General features: G+C 55.0%; 2 protein-coding genes across 2 annotated transcripts; both read left to right on the plus strand.

Moving 5' to 3' along the window:
- Positions 1–439: 439 nt before the first annotated feature.
- Positions 440–3,749, plus strand: LOC124248836 (left-right determination factor 1-like). The gene is made up of 4 exons (XM_046679381.1): positions 440–689; positions 1,500–1,746; positions 1,946–2,188; positions 2,517–3,749. The coding sequence occupies exons 1-4, from the start codon at positions 440–442 to the stop codon at positions 2,878–2,880; spliced, it is 1,104 nt and encodes a 367-aa protein (XP_046535337.1). The 3' UTR covers positions 2,881–3,749.
- A 5,271-nt stretch (positions 3,750–9,020) lies between these two features.
- PYCR2 (pyrroline-5-carboxylate reductase 2) lies at positions 9,021–12,976 on the plus strand. Its single transcript, XM_046677981.1, has 7 exons — positions 9,021–9,255; positions 9,519–9,589; positions 10,600–10,779; positions 10,875–11,096; positions 11,313–11,405; positions 11,588–11,751; positions 12,306–12,976. Exons 1-7 carry the CDS (start codon positions 9,189–9,191, stop codon positions 12,469–12,471), a joined length of 963 nt encoding a protein of 320 aa, XP_046533937.1. The 5' UTR covers positions 9,021–9,188; the 3' UTR covers positions 12,472–12,976.
- The last annotated feature ends 6,280 nt before the right edge of the window (positions 12,977–19,256 follow it).

The raw sequence follows: 19,256 nt of genomic DNA on the forward strand, positions 1-19,256 counted from the left end.
GACACACCTGGACCCAGACTAACCTCCAGGAGAGACTTAAAGAGATTTAAACAGCTGGCTAATGGGAGTCTCTTTGCATAGAATAGGTGCACTCTGTCAAAGAACAGGACTAGGGTAGGGCCAGAGAAATTCATCACACACTAAAATCATGATTGAGCTGCCAGACAGCAGTGGTCAGAGACCCCAGGGCCATCCAGACAGCCCTTTGTGTCCTTCCTAGACAGCCCCCTCCTTGGGCTCAGGGACCTGTCTGGCTGCTGAGCTCCCAGGAGGCCGGAGGGGTGTGACCTCCCTCCCTCCCTGCCTCCCACCACCCAGGCCCAGCCCAGGGCTGGCTATAAAGCTGGCCCAGCCTGGCTCCCAGCACACCCAGCTGGGACCCTCCTGGAGCCTCCTCGGGGGACACACCCGCTCTGTCCTCCTCCTCCTGCGCAGCACCATGCAGCCCGTGTGGCTCTGCTGGGCGCTCTGGGTGCTGCCCCTGACCGGCCCCGGGGCGGCCCTGACCGAGGAGCAGATCCTGGGCAGCCTGCTGCAGCAGCTGCACCTCAGCGAGGTGCCTGCCCTGGACCAGGGCGACGTGGGGCAGCTGGTCATCCCCGCGCACGTGAGGGCCCAGTACGTGGCCCTGCTGCAGCGCAGCCACGGCACCTACTCCCGAGGGAAGAGGTTCAGCCAGAACTTCCGAGGTGAGCCCTCCCTCCCTGCCTCCTGGTCCTTGGGGAGGCAGCTAAGACTGGGAGTGTCTGTCTGGGGGACCAGGGTCCGTGGGGCAGTGAGGAGGGTCCATGGATGTGAGGACAGCTGGGCCTGGGCCTCTGTTTGCACTGAGGGCCCCAACAGGCTGGACCCCCTGTCAAAGCCGAGGCCTCAGAGAAGAGGCAGGTGGAGAAGGACCCTGGCTCGGCTTCAGTGTTCCGGGGAGGAGTCAGGGCGTCTTGGGTACCACTTTCACGCTGCCACCACTAGTGCCTGACCTTGAGCAAATGGCTTGAAAACCATCTCCGAATCTGTCTGCTGCCCTGGAATATTGGTGACTATGTCAGACCCATCTCCCAGTCCAGGAATATGAAAGTGTGGACAGAAACGTGTTGGAGTAACGGAAATATACTCAAGTACAACATCGGGTTATCCAGCTGTCAGGGATGCAGCTGGCCTGAGTCCTATTCCTCCTCTCACCTCCCTGGGCCTGGGGCTCACCTCCTTAGTGCCTAGAGCTAGACCCAAGGCCAGGTGACCCCAGGTGAGGGTTCTGGTCCTTAGCATCTCAGCTGAGGTAGCCTGCCAACTTAGGGTCCCAGTGTGGGCCCTTCCCGCCGGGTGGAGAGTGTTCTAAACGAGGCCCTAGACCCAGGGGGGATTTTCAGGTAACCGGGCTTTCCGCAGAGAGTCAGAATAGAGCTGGTAGCGCCCCATCTGGCCACCCTATCAGTGGCCCTGCCACCCTCAGAGCTTCCGTGGTGCCCGGAGAGGCCCCCTGACCCCGCTCGTGTCCGCAGAGGTGGCCGGCAGGCTCCTGGGGTCCGACGCCTCCAGGCACCTGCTGGTGTTCGCCATGGAGCAGCGGCTGCCCCCCGACCGCGAGCTGCTGCAGGCCGTGCTGCGCCTCTTCCAGGAGCCGGTCCCCGAGGCCGCGCTCCGCACGCACGGCCGGCTCTCCCCGCGCAGCCACCGGGCCCGGGTCACCGTCGAGTGGCTGCACGTCCGCGACGACGGCTCCAACCGCACCTCCCTCATCGACTCCAGGTGGGGAGGTGGCGGCTGGTCGGGGAGGGAGGGGGGAGGGGACAGAAGAGGGGGCGGGGCCCAGCGCGGGAGGGGCGGGGAAAGGCGGGGGCGGGGCCCGTCTGTCCCCACCCACGGGACGGGGAGAGGCTCCCCAGGGCCTCCCCGAGCCGCCCCGGCCCACCCTGAGCGCCGGCCTCCTTCGCCGTGTCGCACGCAGGCTGGTGTCCGTCCACGAGAGCGGCTGGAAGGCCTTCGACGTGACGGAGGCCGTGAACTTCTGGCGGCAGCTGGGCCGGCCCCGGCAGCCGCTGCTGCTGCAGGTGTCGGTGCAGCGGGAGCAGCCGGGCCCGCGGGCGGCCAGCGCCCACAGGCTGGTCCGCTTCGCCTCCCAGGGCCCGGCGGGCGGCGGGCGCGGCGAGCCGCAGCTGGAGCTGCACAGCCTGGACCTCGGCCGCTACGGGTAGGCGCTGCGGGTGCAAGGGGCGGACCCCGAGGGGGAGGCAGATAGGGAATAAACTTGTATGGAAATGGGCAACGTTTCGGCGTGCTGTGGCAATGAAGGAACGTATACAATTTCTCCTTCGACGCCTCGGAGTAATATCAGTTATCATTTATTTTCTGGTTATTTCTAGTTATCTATCCTTATCACTGATGGCCAGCATTTGAACATGAGAGATGGGTCATAAATCTCCCTCCCCGATGCCCCCCTAGGCCCCGCCCTGGGCCCTCTGACCGCGGGCCTCCCGGCTGACCTCTGCCTCTGCCTCTGCCTCTCCTTGCCCCCACAGAGCTCAGGGCGACTGTGACCCTGAGGCGCCGGTGACCGAGGGCACCCGCTGCTGCCGCCGGGAGATGTACATCGACCTGGAGGGGCTGAAGTGGGCCGAGAACTGGGTCCTGGAGCCCCCGGGCTTCCTGGCCTATGAGTGTGTGGGCACCTGCCGGCAGCCCCCGGAGCCCCTGAGCTTCAAGTGGCCGTTTCTGGGGCCGCGGCAGTGCATCGCCTCGGAGACGACCTCACTGCCCGTGATCGTCAGCGTCAAGGAGGGAGGCCGGCCCAGGGCCCAGGTGGTCAGCCTGCCCGACATGAGGGTGCAGAAGTGCAGCTGCGCCTCGGACGGGGCGCCCGTGCCCAGGAAGCTGGAGCCGTAGGTGGGGGTGTAGCCACTGGGGCCTCTGACTAGACACGTGCACCAAAGCAGATCTTAATGTAGGTCTTAATTTTCTTCTTAGCAAGTTACCCCTGCTCTGAGTGCCCCTTTTTACCTTTCCTTGTGTTCTTCCATTTCTTGTCCTCCTGTCTATCACCCACCCTAAGCACTTACATGAGTAACCAACGCAACTCGGATTGCTGAGCTCTGGAAGGAAATTCCAGGCTCCTTGCTAAAGGATGCAGCTGAGCATGGACAGACTGTCCGCTGGGAACTTCTGTTCTCTGGCTAATTCTCAACTGAGTATGGGACAACACACCCTATGATGAAAACTTGGAGAACAGAATGATTTACCCTATTACCTGATGAATTAAAAGAAAACCAAAAAATCCCTCTGTTTCCCCTAAATGAGGAGGATGTCTAAAAAGAACCCCATCCCCCCAAAGGTTGAGCCATTCTTGATTTTTGTAAACATACCTGGTTCCCCATTCCCTGAGAGGTGCTGGGAGGGGCGATAAGGGCTTCAGGCTAGAGGCAGTGGACAGGGAAACAGGACACCTGGCTTCTGGATCTTACAGGGCCACCAGCTGTGACCTCAAGCAAATGCCGATGCCTTAGGGCCACTGTTTCCCCTTAGAAAGGAGGAGTTGGGATTGCTCTAAGACTTCATTGCCCTGGTGATTAGACAGCCCTGACCTCACCCACTTCTTGGGAGAGCGAGCATAGCCTTTGCTAATTCAGGTTATTTCTCCCACTGTTTTAGAGAACTTATCACCAGAACCCACATGTATTTACATTTTCTTTTTTAATTTAGAAAAAGAAATTGAATGTAGATAATCTGCTGAAATAAAAGTGATGTTTCACCCAGTGTCTCTGTATTTAATTTCTACTGTTAATAATCTCTTTAATTTCTAGCATCCTTTACCTAAGAGAGAAGGCAGCAATAATGGGGAGTGAGAGCAACATAATGATCTGAAGAAAGGGGGTGATCCAGGACCCCCAACCTCTAGGGGGTGCCGAAGATCGCAATAACTAAGTTTAGATTCAGCTTTCATTTATAATATTTCTATCCCCCCAATTCTCATTCCAAAAATAGTACTGTAAACAGTCACTCACATATTGCACCTCTTTAGAAAGCATTTTTCCTTGCAGTGGTGGGGATGGGGACCAGGCGGGGGTGACAATGGTGTGGTAAGCAAGCTGACATTTACTGAACATTCACTATGAACCAGGGAGCTGTGCTAGGTAATGTCATATACATTATATCACTTCATCCGTGCAACTATTCCGTGAGGTAGGTATTATTATTCCCATTTTCCAGATGGAGAAATCAAGGCAGAGGCAGTGCAAATGTGTTGAGTCTCTACCCCATGGGATGGGTTATAGAACTCCTTCCCACTCCACCCTGGGGAGTGTGCTCTGCTGGAGACACAGGTGATATTAACATGTCCCTTGGAAGCTGCCACATCTGGCAATTCCCCTATATTTACCTGTCCCAGATGCTGGGTTTCCTATGCTTGACTACTGAAGTTCATGGACTCTGTTTTTACCTACAAAGCTAATTAATAGCAACTGAACAGTGGAGGGGAAAATGGAGTTAGTCTAGAGACAGCCAGGATTTGAGGACGTGGCAAGAATATTGAGATCACCTCCAAGAGACATCAGAATGAAGCCTTCCTACTTGGGATGTTGCGAGTACCAGGGCATTGTTGCTTTTTCCACAAGGATATCAATACCATCTAAAGAATTCCACCAGCTATTCCACGACATATCTGTGGCTCCAAGAGATCTGTGGACTCCCAGCCAGTCACACGCCACCAGTGGCAAGGATGGGTCTGCTCACATCACCCCATGTGAGCTAAAAATTCCAGGGGACTGGCTTCATTTCAAAATGTAAGGATATGCTCACTAGCACAGGGTGACAGTGTGGCGGACAGAATGTTCTCCCCAGTCCTTGGAACCTGTGACTATGTTATGTTACATAGCAAAGGGGACTTTGCAGATATAATTAAGGTCATGTACCTTAAAATAGGGAGAGTACCTTGAATTATCCAGGTGCGCCCAATCTAATGCTACGAAAGCCGAGAAGGTTCTCTGGCTGGAGGCAGGAGAGATGAGGCGGAAGCGGAAGTCAAAGAGATCTGAAGCACGAGAAGCACTTGACCTGCCATCGCCAGTTTGAAGATGAAGGGGGCCATGAGCCAAGGAGTGAGCGGTTTCTAGAAGCTGAGAATGACTCCTGGCTGACAGCTAGCAAGGAAAGGGAAGCTCAGTCCTACGGCCACATGGAACCGAATTCTGCCAACAATCTGAATGAGGCCAGAGGCTGATTCTCCCCTAGGGTCTCCAGATAAGAACCCAGATGAGCCGACACCTTGATTTGGCCTGTGGGACCCAGAGCAGAGAACCCAGCTGGGCCCACTCAGACTTCTGATCTACAAAGTTGAGATGACACATTTGTTTTAAGCTGCTAAATTTGTGGTGAATTGTCATGGCAGCAATAGAAAATTAATACAGATAGTAAACCAGATCCCATCAGAAGTGAGCTGTAATTACAATTTTCTCACTCAAAAGATGAAGTAACAGCATTAAAGATAATTTTGAATGAATGGAAAACCACCCATAATCCCACCATCATAAAACAAAATCATTTTGTTTCTTGCATAGCTCCTGTTTACACACAACCTGACCTGTTTACATTCAACATGAGTACATACTTGTGGTTTTTTGTTAGGAAGACTATCCCTGAGCTGTGCCAATCTGTGCCAATCTTCCTCTATTTTGTATGTGGGACGCCGCCACAGCATGGCTTGATGAGCAGTGTGTAGGTCTGTGCCTGATATCTGAACCCACAAACCCCAGGCTGCCAACACTGAGCATATGAACTTAACCACTACGCCACTGGGTAGGTCCCAAGTACATACTTGTTTGAAAAATCAAGTTTCAGACGTGCCTTACTGCATAGGAAAAAAAAGTGCCAAGCTATATTCCAAAAGCGTCACGTTGGTTCTCTCTAGGGGTGCGATTAAAGGCAATGCTCATTTCCCCATTTGATCTAATTTTTAGTTTTTCCACAATAAACAAAGATTATTGGTGTAATAACAACAACAAAAGCAAAAATGCATGCAAAATGCGCCTCCCTGGAGAGCTTCCTAAATCAGGAGGGATTGGGGACCAAGCGGACTTGCCATTTGACTGGCTGGGAGCAGGTCAGGCTTCTCCCTCATTCCCTGGATCATCTCCATCCTTAGAAGAGACGAGCCTGCTGTGTAGAGACAGACCCTGAGAGTGAAGAACCTGGACAAGCGAAGGCAGAAACGAAGCATTATCCACTTTGTCTGCAACAGCTGGAGGGGACGAGGGGACAGGAAGGGGCAGGGAGAGAGGGAGGAAGGGCAGGAGCAGCTGAGCCCATCTGCTGGTGGGTGAGAGGATCGGAGGAGAGGGGTGAAAGTGGGCAGTCCTGGAGGCTTAGCAAACTGCCCTGTTTTCCTTCTGGGCCTCTCTGTTCAGATGGAGTAAGACAGACAAGGAGAGGCTATGTCCACGGCAGGACAGCAGTACCAGGCTGGGGCCCTCCTTGAGGGTATGTCCTAAGTGGCCGGGCGGGGAGGACGGGTCTTCTCTCTCCCCATCTCATCTCATCTCATCCATCCAACGCTTGCACCCAAAGAAACTTCATAAGCATGAGACATAATCACCACGGGAGCCATGCTGCGGCCACTTCACCAACGAAATGGGCCTTTAGACTCAGCATGGTCATTACAAGAAAATGAAATGGGATTGCCTACAATGAAAATACATATAAACAACTTTGTACTTATACACCTTAAACTTCAGAGATGAAAAAATAACAGATCTCAAAGTACCACAAAAAATACCCAGTTTCTGGTCAGTGGCCCACACATCCAAGCTTGGTGAGGAGGGCTTCTCCTAAGTGGCCTGCCCTGGCTGGGGATCCAGCCAGCACTGGGGTCAACAACATGGCCTCCTTGCCTAGCGCCTCATAGCTCTCCTATTTCATCTCTACTCCCGGAAGCTGAGGCAGGAGGTAGCAAGACCACCAGGAAAGGATGGATGTGTACGGGGGTGACAGGAGTGACACCAGTTCCCCACACCCTGCCCCAACCCAACACACACACATTTGGCTTTGGTACAACCTCCTGGACTGCAGGCCAGAGCCAGGGAGCCAAGGGGCCCTGTAGCTTCCCAAGTGTACCATGGGGAGCCCGAGTGTCCCTCAGAGGAACAGGCAGCACTGGGAAGCTGCGGAGGAATGTGGCTCCCATCTCCCCACTGCCTGACAAAGACTCCTCTGCAGCAAGAAAGAACATGGCCACGTGGAGGCAAGGAGAGATGAGTGACAAGGAAAAGAGGCAGGACGCCGGCAGCACTGAGTGTAGCTCCCGTCCCCACGGTTCCCATGATGTAGGGGCTCATTCTGGGTAGTGTGCTCCCCGGCACCTTTCCCAAGGGCTATGTCAAAAGTCCCCCTTTTCTGTCACTCGGTTTGACCTGTCGTGTTTCTGGTACCAGAGCCCATGCTGGTGACCACTAGGCTAGGCTGCAACACGGCCACCACCCAGAGCCTCTACGCGCTGAACCCCGAAATCTTGCTGGTAGGAATCCACACTAAGGAAATAATCAGTTAGGCAAAGATTTTACCACAGTAGCATGAATAATAATTTTAAAAATTGATATGTTTTGTGAGGATAGGGACTTCCGTCTGTTTTGCTTACGGCTGTATCCCCAGAACCTGGCTCAACAAATATATATTGAGTGAATTAATAAACCTCATGTTGATCTCTCGGAGAATGGTTAAATTGGGACACTGCATCCAGACAATGGAATGCCAAGCAATCACTAAAATCTTGTTTTAAATAACTTTTCAGTGACATTAGAAAATTCTCACTATAGATCTAGTATAGAAATTCCAAAACCATACATATATCACTTATTTCTAGTGATGGAAAACCTATGTACGCACAGAAATACAATAATACAAGGAAATACAATAATACAAGGAAACACACCAAAATGTTTGCAAGAAACTATCCTAAGGAAGCATGACTACAGGTGATTTCTTACTTTTAATTTTTTTGTATTTCCCCAATTTTTCTCAATATGCACGTATTACTTTTCTAATCAGAGAACGTTACAGAAATATTGTTTTCCTTAATAGTAAATATTTGGTCCTCACTTTTAAGGGTGCATAAACTGGGGACCCGGGACTAGCTGCGGAATGTGATCAACTGAGGAAAACTGCAGAAACCGGCCCCCTGCTGGGGTGGGGAGAGTGGATTCTACGGAGAGGGCTCTGGAAAAACCGGTAGAGAGGTGGAGGGAAACTAAGGGTCTCTCTAGCTCTTCTGAATCCTCTAGGGACGCCACCTCCTTCCTCTGTACTTTCCCCCGTCACCTGTTCCCCCTAGTACTTACATTTACTACTGATGAAAAAGGAAACATCGCATTCGTGGAGCTTTTTAAAGCAAGTGGGATGGGGTGGGGTGGAGAAGAGGAGTCACAGACTTCCTTATCCTCTAGCCAGGACCTAAGGAGCTGATCATTTTCCTAAACCGATCCTCTTTGCACTCTAAAGGGACCAACTCTCGTGAACCACGCACGATCAAGTGAATAAACGGTGCTGCCCCCGCCGCCTCCCCGCGGGGGCCGGGCGGAAGCGGGAGGAATCCAGGACTCCCAGCTCCAGCCCCGCGAATCCCGGGGCGCACGGGTCTCCACGCTTCTGTCTGGGCCCCCGCCAGGGGGGGTCACATTCAACCACTCAAATCTGCGACCTGGAGGCTTCCTCTTGCCCACAGGCAGCTGATGGCCAGCGCTAGAAGAATATTAGACACACCTGGTCCAGTCCCTGCCCTGAGCCGAACGGAGTCTGCACAGAGAGTTTCATCCTCCGGGGAGGATGGGGAGCCCAGGTCAGCTCCGCGTGGGCGCAAGCTCGGCGGAAATCCAGGCTTCCGCGCGCCGCGTCCGGAGTTCCGCCCACCAATCCCGTGCGCAGGAGGCGGGCGCACGGCCAGACTCGGCCGCGGATTGGTCCGTCCCGAGTCCCGGCCGCGGATTGGCAGCTCTGAAGGGGCGGGCCCACGTGGGGCCCTGCGGCGCTGTCTGCGAGGGAGCGAGTGAGTGAGGGGGGGTCGCGGGACCCAGGCGGAAGTCGCCGGCCACGCCCCCCGTCCGGCTACTCTTTGGATCCGGGCCCGGGGCGCTCCGCCCGCTGCGCCGCGCCGGCTCCTGCCTTCCTCCGGGGCACCTCCGAGCCGCGCTGGGAAAACGCGGAGCCGGGCCATGAGCGTGGGCTTCATCGGCGCCGGCCAGCTGGCCTGCGCCCTGGCGCGGGGCTTCACGGCCGCAGGTGAGCGCTGCGGGCGGGCGGGCGGGCGGCGCTCCCTCGGCTCGGGACCTGCACGTGCACGAACGCGTGAAGAAGGGGGATTTGCGACTTGCGGGGGGAGGTGAGGCTCCTGTTAAGCAGCCAGTCTTCCGTCTGCGTAAGGGATGGAGCGGGAGGAGAGACCGGGCCTGTTGGAGCGTCGCCGGCTGGATCCTGCTTTCCCACGGAAAGCGTGGGCACCGGGTGCGCCGGGAGCCCCGGCTGAAAAGCTCTGTGTTCTGCAGGCATCCTGTCGGCTCACAAGATCATAGCCAGCTCCCCGGAAATGGACCTGCCCACGGTGTCCGCGCTCAGGGTAGGTGGGGAGAGGTGGGTGCGGAAGCGGGTGGAGGCCCAGCAGGAGGGTGGCTTGCTGAGCTGAGCCCCTGAGCTGGTGGCTTGCGCCGACCTCCCCGCCGGGAGCATCGCGATCCTCACCTTGCCTGGGGCAGCTCGGAGTGGTGGGAGCACCGAGGCAGGCGGACTCGGCTTCAAATCCAGACGCTGGGGCGGTTAGAAAATTGCTTGAGGTGTTTATGTGTGGAAAGCATCTGTAGGTGCCCAGTAAATACTTGGTTTTCTTCATCGACTAGCTGAGTACCTTAAGGTACTCAGCTTACTCTGAGCCTCAGCGTCCTCATTCATAAAATGGAGAACACAGTGCCCACTTTGCTGAGTTATTCTGAGGCATGAATGAGTGTGTTGAGAAAGATCGTGATGAGTTAGTTGTTCTCTCTCTTAATAAAAGAATATCCCAAGTCTTTACCCCAAACCTGGGCAGTGTAGGAGAGAATGTCTAATGAGGCAGGTGACAGGCAGTGTCTGTGCCTAGGGTGGCTGGTGTGCCTAGCACTGGAGCTTAGTTTGAAGTCCTGGAGGGATGGGTGGCCTCCAGCCCACGCCTGGACCACACGGAGACCATGCTGTCCTATGAGCAAGGGTCTGGGGTTGGCAAAGGGCCTGACCCAGCTCTGCCTCTGATCATCAGGCACTACCATTTCATTTTTATCTTTGCCATGTTCCAGCCATGGAACCTTCTTACCTGGCAGAGGGGTGCCTTGGGTGCCAGAGGATTGGTGGGGCTGGGGGAAAACCATTTCCTGGTTGCCATGGAGAAGCTTGTCCATGCCCAGCATCTGTGCTCACTTGCTCAGTAGCAACATTGGAAAACCATGCCAATGAGGGTAGGAGCAGACACTGAGGGGACGGGGCAGGGAATTCCGGGCTGCAGCTGGCAGAATGAACTTGGCAGTTCAGCTGCTCCTTGTGAGGGCTGGACCTCCTGAGGCTGCCCGGCGCTGTGAGCTGGGTAGTCTCCTCCTGCAGAAGATGGGCGTGAACCTGACCCGAAGCAACAAGGAGACAGTGAGGCACAGCGACGTCCTGTTCCTGGCCGTGAAGCCACACATTATCCCCTTCATCCTGGACGAGATTGGGGCTGACGTCCAGGCCAGGCACATCGTGGTCTCCTGTGCGGCTGGTGTCACCATCAGCTCTGTGGAGAAGGTACCCGTCTCAGCCCTCATGCCCTGTGTGAGGGGATGGGGGGTGCTAGTGGGAATTGTGCCTGGCAACCCACTCGGCCCTCTTCCTTGCCCCAGAAGCTACTGGCGTTCCAGCCGGCCCCCAAGGTGATTCGCTGCATGACCAACACGCCTGTGGTCGTGCGGGAGGGCGCCACGGTGTACGCCACAGGCACCCACGCCCTGGTGGAGGATGGGCAGCTCCTGGAGCAGCTCATGAGCAGCGTGGGCTTCTGCACGGAGGTGGAGGAAGACCTGATTGACGCCGTCACGGGGCTCAGCGGCAGTGGCCCTGCCTACGTAAGGCCCTCATATAATTGCTCAGCCTTCTGGGGACCCAGAGGAGCAAGACGGGCTGGCAGGCAGGCTTGGGCTGGGGTGTCGCCCAACTCTTAGGTGTGACTGGCTGGTGGAGGAGGCTGACCCCTGGAGCTAGTTCCAGTCATCAGGAAAAGCAGACCCTGGGAGGCGCCCTTGAGTGCCTGTGGCCCTGGGACTCAGTGAGCGTCTCCACAGGCGTTCATGGCCCTGGATGCGTTGGCTGATGGTGGGGTGAAGATGGGCCTGCCGCGGCGCCTGGCGGTCCGACTGGGGGCCCAGGCCTTGCTGGTTAGTACCTTCCCCCTGCATGTCCTGGAGCAGGGTCTGGGATGGGGGTTCTTGTGGGTCACCAGGGTCCGGGCAGGGGTTGGCTGGGATGCTGGGACAGGGATCGGGGAAGAGCAGTGGGCGTGGAGAAGCCTGTCCCACGGTGCCCCAGCAGGTCTCTCCTTCAATACTCCCTGGAATAGGGGGCTGCCAAGATGCTGCTGGACTCGGAGCAGCATCCAGGCCAGCTCAAGGACAACGTCTGCTCCCCTGGGGGGGCCACCATCCACGCCCTGCACTTCCTGGAGAGTGGGGGCTTTCGCTCCCTGCTCATCAATGCGGTTGAGGCGTCCTGCGTCCGAACACGGTGGGTCACTCTCCTCCACCCCAGGCCCTCCACTCCGAGACGGCCACTGGTGTGGGCCGGGTACCGTCTTGCAGAACCCGCTGTCCGTGGTCCCATTAGCAGTGTGGGAGTCCGTGCTCTGTTAGTAACCATGATTTGTTAGACTTTGTTTAGCTAAGGGTTTGCGGGCCTCACTTTGTTTAATTCTCACCACAGTGCTGATGGCGGGGATTAGCTTTGATTTATAGACGAGGACGTTGAGGCTCCAATGGTTTTCCCAAGCTCGCAGCTAATAGGTGGTGGAGGTGGGATTTGACTTCAAGTCCATGACTCCAGACCCTGTGATTCTCCTCTCTCTCCCCGTATAATCACAGATACCGCTGCAGCTCTTCATCTGTGCAGTAGCCCGCCCTTAGTTAAATAGCGCTTCTCAGAGGCTTGGGGGAGTATTTGGTGGGGGGTTCTAATTTTTAGTGGGATCAAGTCAACAAGGGTTGGGGACTCTGTGGACCGGGAAGTTCCGGCTCCAAGTTGATTGCCTTCCTCCTTCCTCCCCTCTGGGGCTTTGTCTGCAGAGAGCTGCAGTCCATGGCCGACCAAGAGAAGATCTCCCCAGCCGCGCTCAAGAAGACCCTCCTGGACAGAGTGAAGCTCGAGTCCCCCACGGTGTCCATGCTGACCCCCTCCAGCTCGGGGAAGCTGCTCACGAGAAGCCCAGCCCCAGGAGACAGGAAGGACTAAGGCAGCCTCTGCCGTCCTCTCTGTGACCAGGGCCCTTGGCAGAGGGGCCGTGCAGGGAGAGGGCAGGCTCAGATTCCAAGGTTTCAGATCCTTGTTAGGAAACCCCCTTTAATCTGTTCAGACCTAGCAGCACTAGTTTCCCCTCCGTCCTGCGTTGAAGCTGTCTGAAGGGGCGGTTGATGCCGGAAGCCAGCTGCAGCTGCACACCTGCCACTGTTGCAGGAGAGAGGCTGGCACCCCGGGCAGAGCCCCAGCTCAGTAGGGAGGACCAACTGGAGCCCAAGGCAGGATCAGTTGACACCAAGTCAGAGAGGCGAGAGGTACAAAAACATGACAAGGGTTTTTTTCTTTGCATTGAAGGTGAGTGTCTTAGAGTTGTCACAATTAGAAATGCACGAAATCAGACAATGCTTATATTTAACTCTTGCTTCATAGGTGCACCATTGAAAAAGTGCTATTCAGTGCTGCCAAGTGTAGCTACTTTAATAAAGTTTTATTTTCGATTGCCCTGCTTTTCTTAGGCTTAATCTTAGTCATCGTTCTAGAGACTTGAGGCCGTTACCAGGTGCTCCCTGCTTCTGTGGGGAGCATCGTCTAAGGGCATGAAGGAGGTATGAGAGAAAATAAGGGAGCAGGCCCTGGGAGCTGTAATGACACTCCGCTCCAACCCAGCCCCCGGGGTAGAGTCAGGAGATTGTGTTCTAGGATGAGCAAGGCTCATGGCGGAGAAGAGCCAGGTGGCCTGGGTGGAGGGTGGGGCAGCAGCCCAGGCACAAATGAGGAAGCTGCCGACTTTGTAGGGGGGCAGGCACCTGGCTAAGCATTGGCTCCCCCAGCCGCCCTTTGAGGGAGGATCTCTTCTCTTGCTCACTTTATAAAAGATGCTGAGGCCTAGAGGGGTTAAGTGACTTCTTACCCCAGCTAAGCGGCTGGTCAGTGGTGGGGCTGTCCATTTTAGCCACTGGCTCTCCTGCCTCCCAGAATCCAAGGCTGGGTGTGCCGTCCACACAGCCGGACTGGGGCCGCGGTTTCCCCCTGCAGGCTGGTGTGCCTCGCGCTTGTTCTCTGGAGCTCGCTGCCCGTGGCATTGGCATCAGCATCAGCTCCGAGTTCAAATCTTAGTTCCTGCCTCTTTCAACTCGGCAGCCTTGGAGAGGATATGGAATGTCTCTGATCTCGAGGTTTCATTCCCATCCATAAACACTGAGGTCATGCTTCATCAGAAGGTTCTGGTAGGTGTGAAACAAGACCCTGTGGAATTGCTCAACAGAACATCTAGAACACTGTGGACCCCTCCTGCAAGTGGTGCTCACCCTTCACCCTCCCACAGAGGAGGGAAGAGAGCCTCTCTTTCCCCCGAGTCAGGGCAGCCCTGGTCCAACGTCAAACCCAGGGGCACGTGGGGAAGGCACATGCCTATGGGCCAAAGTGACAAGTTCAGCAATACTAAGAGCTGTCATTTTTAAGCCCTCATTGTATGGCAAGCACTTTACAAACTTTACATAAAATGTCACGGCCTTAGGAGCTGGGTATAATTAAGAGTAAGATGAAGCCCAAAGAGGATAAATAAGTTGCCCAAAAAGATTTGGGTAGACATTTCACCAAAGAAGATATATAAATGGCAAATGAGTGTGTGAAAAGATGCTCATCATCATTAGATAGTAGGGAACTGCAAATCAACCCAAGGAGATACCATTTCCACCCACTAGTGACTATTTAGTAAAAAAGAGAGAGAGATTGGTGGCTGGCTCTGTGGTGTGGTTAAGTTTGGTGCACTCCACTTTGGCAGCCCGCGTTCGCAGGTTCAGATCCTGGGCGCAGACGTACACCACTTATCAGCCATGCTGAGGTGGCAACCCACCCAAAAAAAGGGAAGATTGGCACAGATGTTAGCTCAGGGAGAATCTTCCTCATCAGAAGAAAAACACAAACATAAATGTTGGCAAGGATGTGGAGAAATTAGAACCTTAGAACCCTCATGAATTGCTGGTGGGAATGTAAAATGGTGCAGCCACTTCAGAAAACGGTCTGGCAGTTCCTCAAAAGGTTAAACGTAGTTACCCTATGACCTGGCAGTTCCACTCCTAGGTGGCTACCCAAGAGAAATAAAAACATGTCCACGTGAATCTTGCACGTCAGCATTCATGGCAGTGTTGTTCATCATAGTCAAGAAGTGGAAACAACCCAAGGGTCCAACTACTGGTGAATGGATAAACAAACTGTGTTACACCAACACGGTGGAACATTACTCAGCAATGAAAAGGAAGCACTGACATGCTACAGCATGAGGAGCCTCGAAGACAAGTGAAAGGAGCCAGTCACAAAAGGCTACAAATTTTGATTCCATTTGTATGAAATGCCAGAAAATGCAAATCGACGGAGACAGAGACAGTGGTTGCCTAGGCCTGGCGTAGGAATGGGAGTGGTTTCTGATTGGAGCGATGGAAATGATTTAAAGTAAGATTGTGGGGATGGTTGCACACCTCTGTACATACACAGTCATTGAATTGTACACTTGGGTGGGTTTTATGATGTGTAAATTACAGTTCATAAAGATTTAAAAAAACGGAAATCAGCCGCCCAAGTTTTCATTAGCCGGTAGTACCAGGGCTCAAATCCACATCCTGTACCAAATCCTGTCCTGTCTGCACTAGGCTTGCTGGCAAGCTGTCCCCTCGCCTCCTCTCCTCCCCACTGCAAGGCCACCCCTTGCCAAGCCTAAATCCACCAACATACGTTCACTGAGGACCTCTACCTGCCTGGCCTCGGTTTAGGCCTTGGCGCGTGGAGTCAGCCCGGCCCACGTGAGCCCCCACCTGCCGAGGACCCCTGCCCTTTGCTTCTTCACTTTGACAGTGTGGTCAGGGCCAGACTCAACTGGAGGTGGCTGCAGCCTCAGTCCTCCAGGGAGAGGGAGAGCAGGGCCATCCCTTGAGAGACAGTTCTGGCCGGCTCTCCCTGGGACCACGGGCCTGCCCCTCCCAGCTGCCCGCTTTCTCACAGGGCGGACCAGCCCCTGGGCTGCAGGCAGGCAGAGCCAGGGGCTGGCCACGGCCTGAGGTGGTCAAGGGGGCCCCAGTGTGTCAGGCCCTGGTCAGAGGTCCTAGAGTTTGTGTCCTGAGCCACAGGAAAGCACCCGAATGCCCTCTGTAACCCTTTCAGGAGGAAGAGCTGGTGTTCAAGGTCAGCGCAGCCTGTTCTGGAAGCGTGAGCTGGCCCGTCCTGTGTGCTAAGCGCCCTGTGAGGCCTGGGTGCGCCCTCGTCGGTGAGTTGCCCAAGGGCGGAGGACAGATGTGGACACAGAGAGGAGATGTGGAAATTGCGGGAAGGCAGAGAAAAAGGCAGCACGGAGCGGGGTAAGAGAGTAAGGCTGAGCACTAACCACCTCCCCCACCCCCGACCCAGCTCCTTCCCTCCTCTCCCCTTGGGAGGGGCCTAGAGCAGGCCTGCAGCCCCATCTCACAACCGGATTCCCTCAGGACCCCCCAAACGCTTCTTTATCCTCAATTTTCATCTTCTACAAAATGGGGGCAAACCTCTCTGCCCCCACTGCTCACAATAGTTACTTTGGGGAAGTGGGCTAGAGGCCAACTTCTTGTTTGATTTCTTCGTTTCTTTTCCTTTAGACGCTTGATTGCCGTAAGCAGGCGTGATCTGTGTTGTTAAAAGATTAAGAAACGTTTCACTGCTCCCCACTGGCAGGGACCACAAACATGACTGGCTTCGTTGTCCCTGTGTGACTGTTACTAAGCAACACTCTCGGGAGGGACCCTGGGGAGGCTGGCTGCGCTCCTCTCACTGTGCCAGGTGGTGTAGACAGGGCTATCTGCGCATCGAATCAAAAGACTTAAAAGCCTTGACGTGTGCTTCACTTTTAGCAACAAACCAGCACATCGGCAGAAGTGGATGCGGTGACTGTGTGAAATCAGTAGCATTTTGAAAACGAAATGCACCTCTTTTCAAGGTCCAAGCCAGTGTGGATAGGATGCTACCTTAATGAAAGAAAGGAGGGAAATACACAATTGGATAAGGAAACTCTGGAAGGATACACAAGAAACCAAGACGAGGGGTACGCGTGGGAGGGGACGGGGAGTGCAGTAGATGGGGCCGGGGCAGGTGTACGACGTTTCATTATAACCTTTTCGTACAGTGTTGGTTTAGGAATCACAGGAGGGAGTAACTTAGTTGCAAAATACGTTTTGAAAACCTTTAGGAGCAGCGGGGCGGAGCCCAGCAGGACGCATGGCCCCAGGTGGGCAGTCAGGCCCGGGCTCGAGCTGTGTCCAGGATCACTCCACGCAGGAGGGCGGCTTCCTTGGCAAAGGGAGACAGGCAGGTCCCCGGTGCCCCAGTCTCTTCTCTCCACCTAAGCCCCCTTTCTGTGCCTCTAGCCCCCAAGATGGGCTGGGGCCCGGCTCTGGGCTCCTGTGGAACCTGGCCTGCTCCCCACTGACATGTCACGTCGTGTGCTGATCCCCTGCTTCCCTCTCTGTCTCCCTTGCCAGCTTGGACGCTCCTGGGGGGCATGGGCTGGGTAGTAACGTCATTCTGCTGGTCCTAGTGCGTGACACCCAGTAAACACAGCTGAATGAATGAACGACAACTCTTCTGCTTAAATGTCAGGTTGGGCTCTTTCTTGCTCTGTGCCTAAGGAAGTGTCTGGTGTACTGGGCTGAAAGCCCTGTGCGGCCCCCCAGTCTGTCTTTGGACCTGGTGATCCACTGTTGGTTAGGCTCTGACTTTCTGTTATTCAGTCAGCAAGCATTTACTGAGCTCCTCTGAACTGCTGTGTTTCTGCTTGATTGGCAGGGATGTGGGGAAGACTTAGTGAATTTCCATCCTGGCCTCTGTCTCGGGCACCTCTCTTAGTGCCCCAGGGCTGCCCGAGAGCTTGTGCAGCATGTGGGCACCTCAAAGGCGTCTGCCCTTTCACACAGCTTCCCGTTCCCTCTGAGGAATGCCCTCAGGAATGTTTCCATAAAAAGGGGTTGGGATGGAAATCACTTTCATAACAGTTCTCAATTTAAGGACGGATTGGATAAATACTCTCTCTTCCTTAAAAATAAAGACGCCTGAAAATGCACCCGGCGGGCTGGTGCAGCCACGAGGGACTTGGTCAAACTTCAGAGATTTTCCTATTGATTGGGTGCCAGCCCTTCCCCTTTCTGCTTCCCCAGGTGCTGTAAGTTCTCCTCTTTCCAGAGCTGGGAAGCCCCCCGATATTCCTCGTCAAGCAATCTGTCATACATGACCTAAAGCATAGACACTACCTTAATAAACTAACACGTGTTTTCTTCCTAAGTGCCAGGCGCCACATCTCATGTGCAAGATATATAAGCTCATTTAATCCCTAATTCAGTAATTATGATGTAGTTATTTCCCCATTTTACTGGTGAGAACACTGAGGCTTGGAGACGTAGGAACACAGCCAGTGAGGGGAAGGGCCTGGGTGCCTACAACCCAGACCCGTTTCCTGAAGCGCTGAAGTGTCCTGCCCCGGGTGGGCAGTGCCACCCTCACTGCTCCAACTGGACCGGAAAACTGGGCTGTAGGCAGGAGATAATGCTGCAGGGCTCCCTGGCAGGCGCCTGGGAAGGAGACCTGGAGCACAGAGTGGGGTCAGGAGTGGCCTCCCTACAGCCTGAGTTGTGAGGAGGGACCATGTTTTGAGGGTACCAAGCTACTGGGAGACACACCCAGAAAAGTGGACATTTTAATTTTTTCTGTTTTATAGAGGCAAATGTAACGGTCATTCCTACTTGCCTTTTGAATTAAGAGGACGGAACAAGAAATGAGCGTTCACGAACTTCCTTTTCCAATACCATTACCCGCATCTCCCCAGAAGGCGCCCTTTTCCCCTAATAGGACGTCCGTCTCTGCTGAAGCCCACGGCCTCCATGGTCTTGCTCTATCCACCGCCTCCACCAAGCATGCCTCCCCTTCTCCTGGGCTCCTCTGCCCCGCCTCCTTCCCCCACTCCAGCCCTGCATTGGTCCTGAGCATCCTGGACTTACGCTGTTAGTTATTTTCTCATGAACACAATAGAGCTTTTGAGCTGACAAGGTGCTGTCACCCATCACATCCAATCCCGGGAGGCAGGTGGGGAGGGTGTGGGCATCCCCATCTTGCTCTTGAAGAACCCAAGACACTTATCTAAGGCAACTGGGGAGCTGGGGGCGGAATCCCAGTCTTCGGAATTCAAGTCCTCTTTCCAGTTCCCCGACTCGTCTCACAGACGAGCTCTCAGGGAAAGCAGGTGGCTCCTTAAAATGCCCCTTCATGACAAGCCCACAGGAAAGCTTGTTCTGGCTGCCCAGGGGCAGAGGGAAGGCTCCCCTGTGCCACTAGAGGGCGCCAGGCGCTAACCGCTGAGCGCCCTGGGCTGCCGGACTGCTGGGGACAAAACCTAGAGTGCCTGTGCTGGGGAGAAACCTGATCAGAGACACCCAACCCAGCCCCGTGTCCCGTGCCAGCTGTGGCACATGATTCCATGTCTTCACAAAGCAGCTGAGTGCTGGTTCGAGAGGGAGGCACTTGGCTCCTCCCCTCTGCCCCTCAGCATCGTCATCCGTGGTGGGAAAGGCAGGACAGCAGGTCCATTCAGATGACCTCCTGGCTGTCCACACCCCTACAGCCTCCCCTGGGCATCCCAGGCTGAGGGACACCAGCCTTATCGAGTGCCCTTGTGTCCGGGCTCTTGTTGGTCATCTGAATCAACACACACCCGTCTTGCTCAAGGAGAGGCCCCGAGAGTCAGATCACTTACAAGTCCTGTGACCTTGGGC

This window comes from Equus quagga, chromosome 12, assembly GCF_021613505.1.
Source record: "Equus quagga isolate Etosha38 chromosome 12, UCLA_HA_Equagga_1.0, whole genome shotgun sequence".
In the NCBI taxonomy this organism is placed as follows: Eukaryota; Metazoa; Chordata; class Mammalia; order Perissodactyla; family Equidae; genus Equus; species Equus quagga.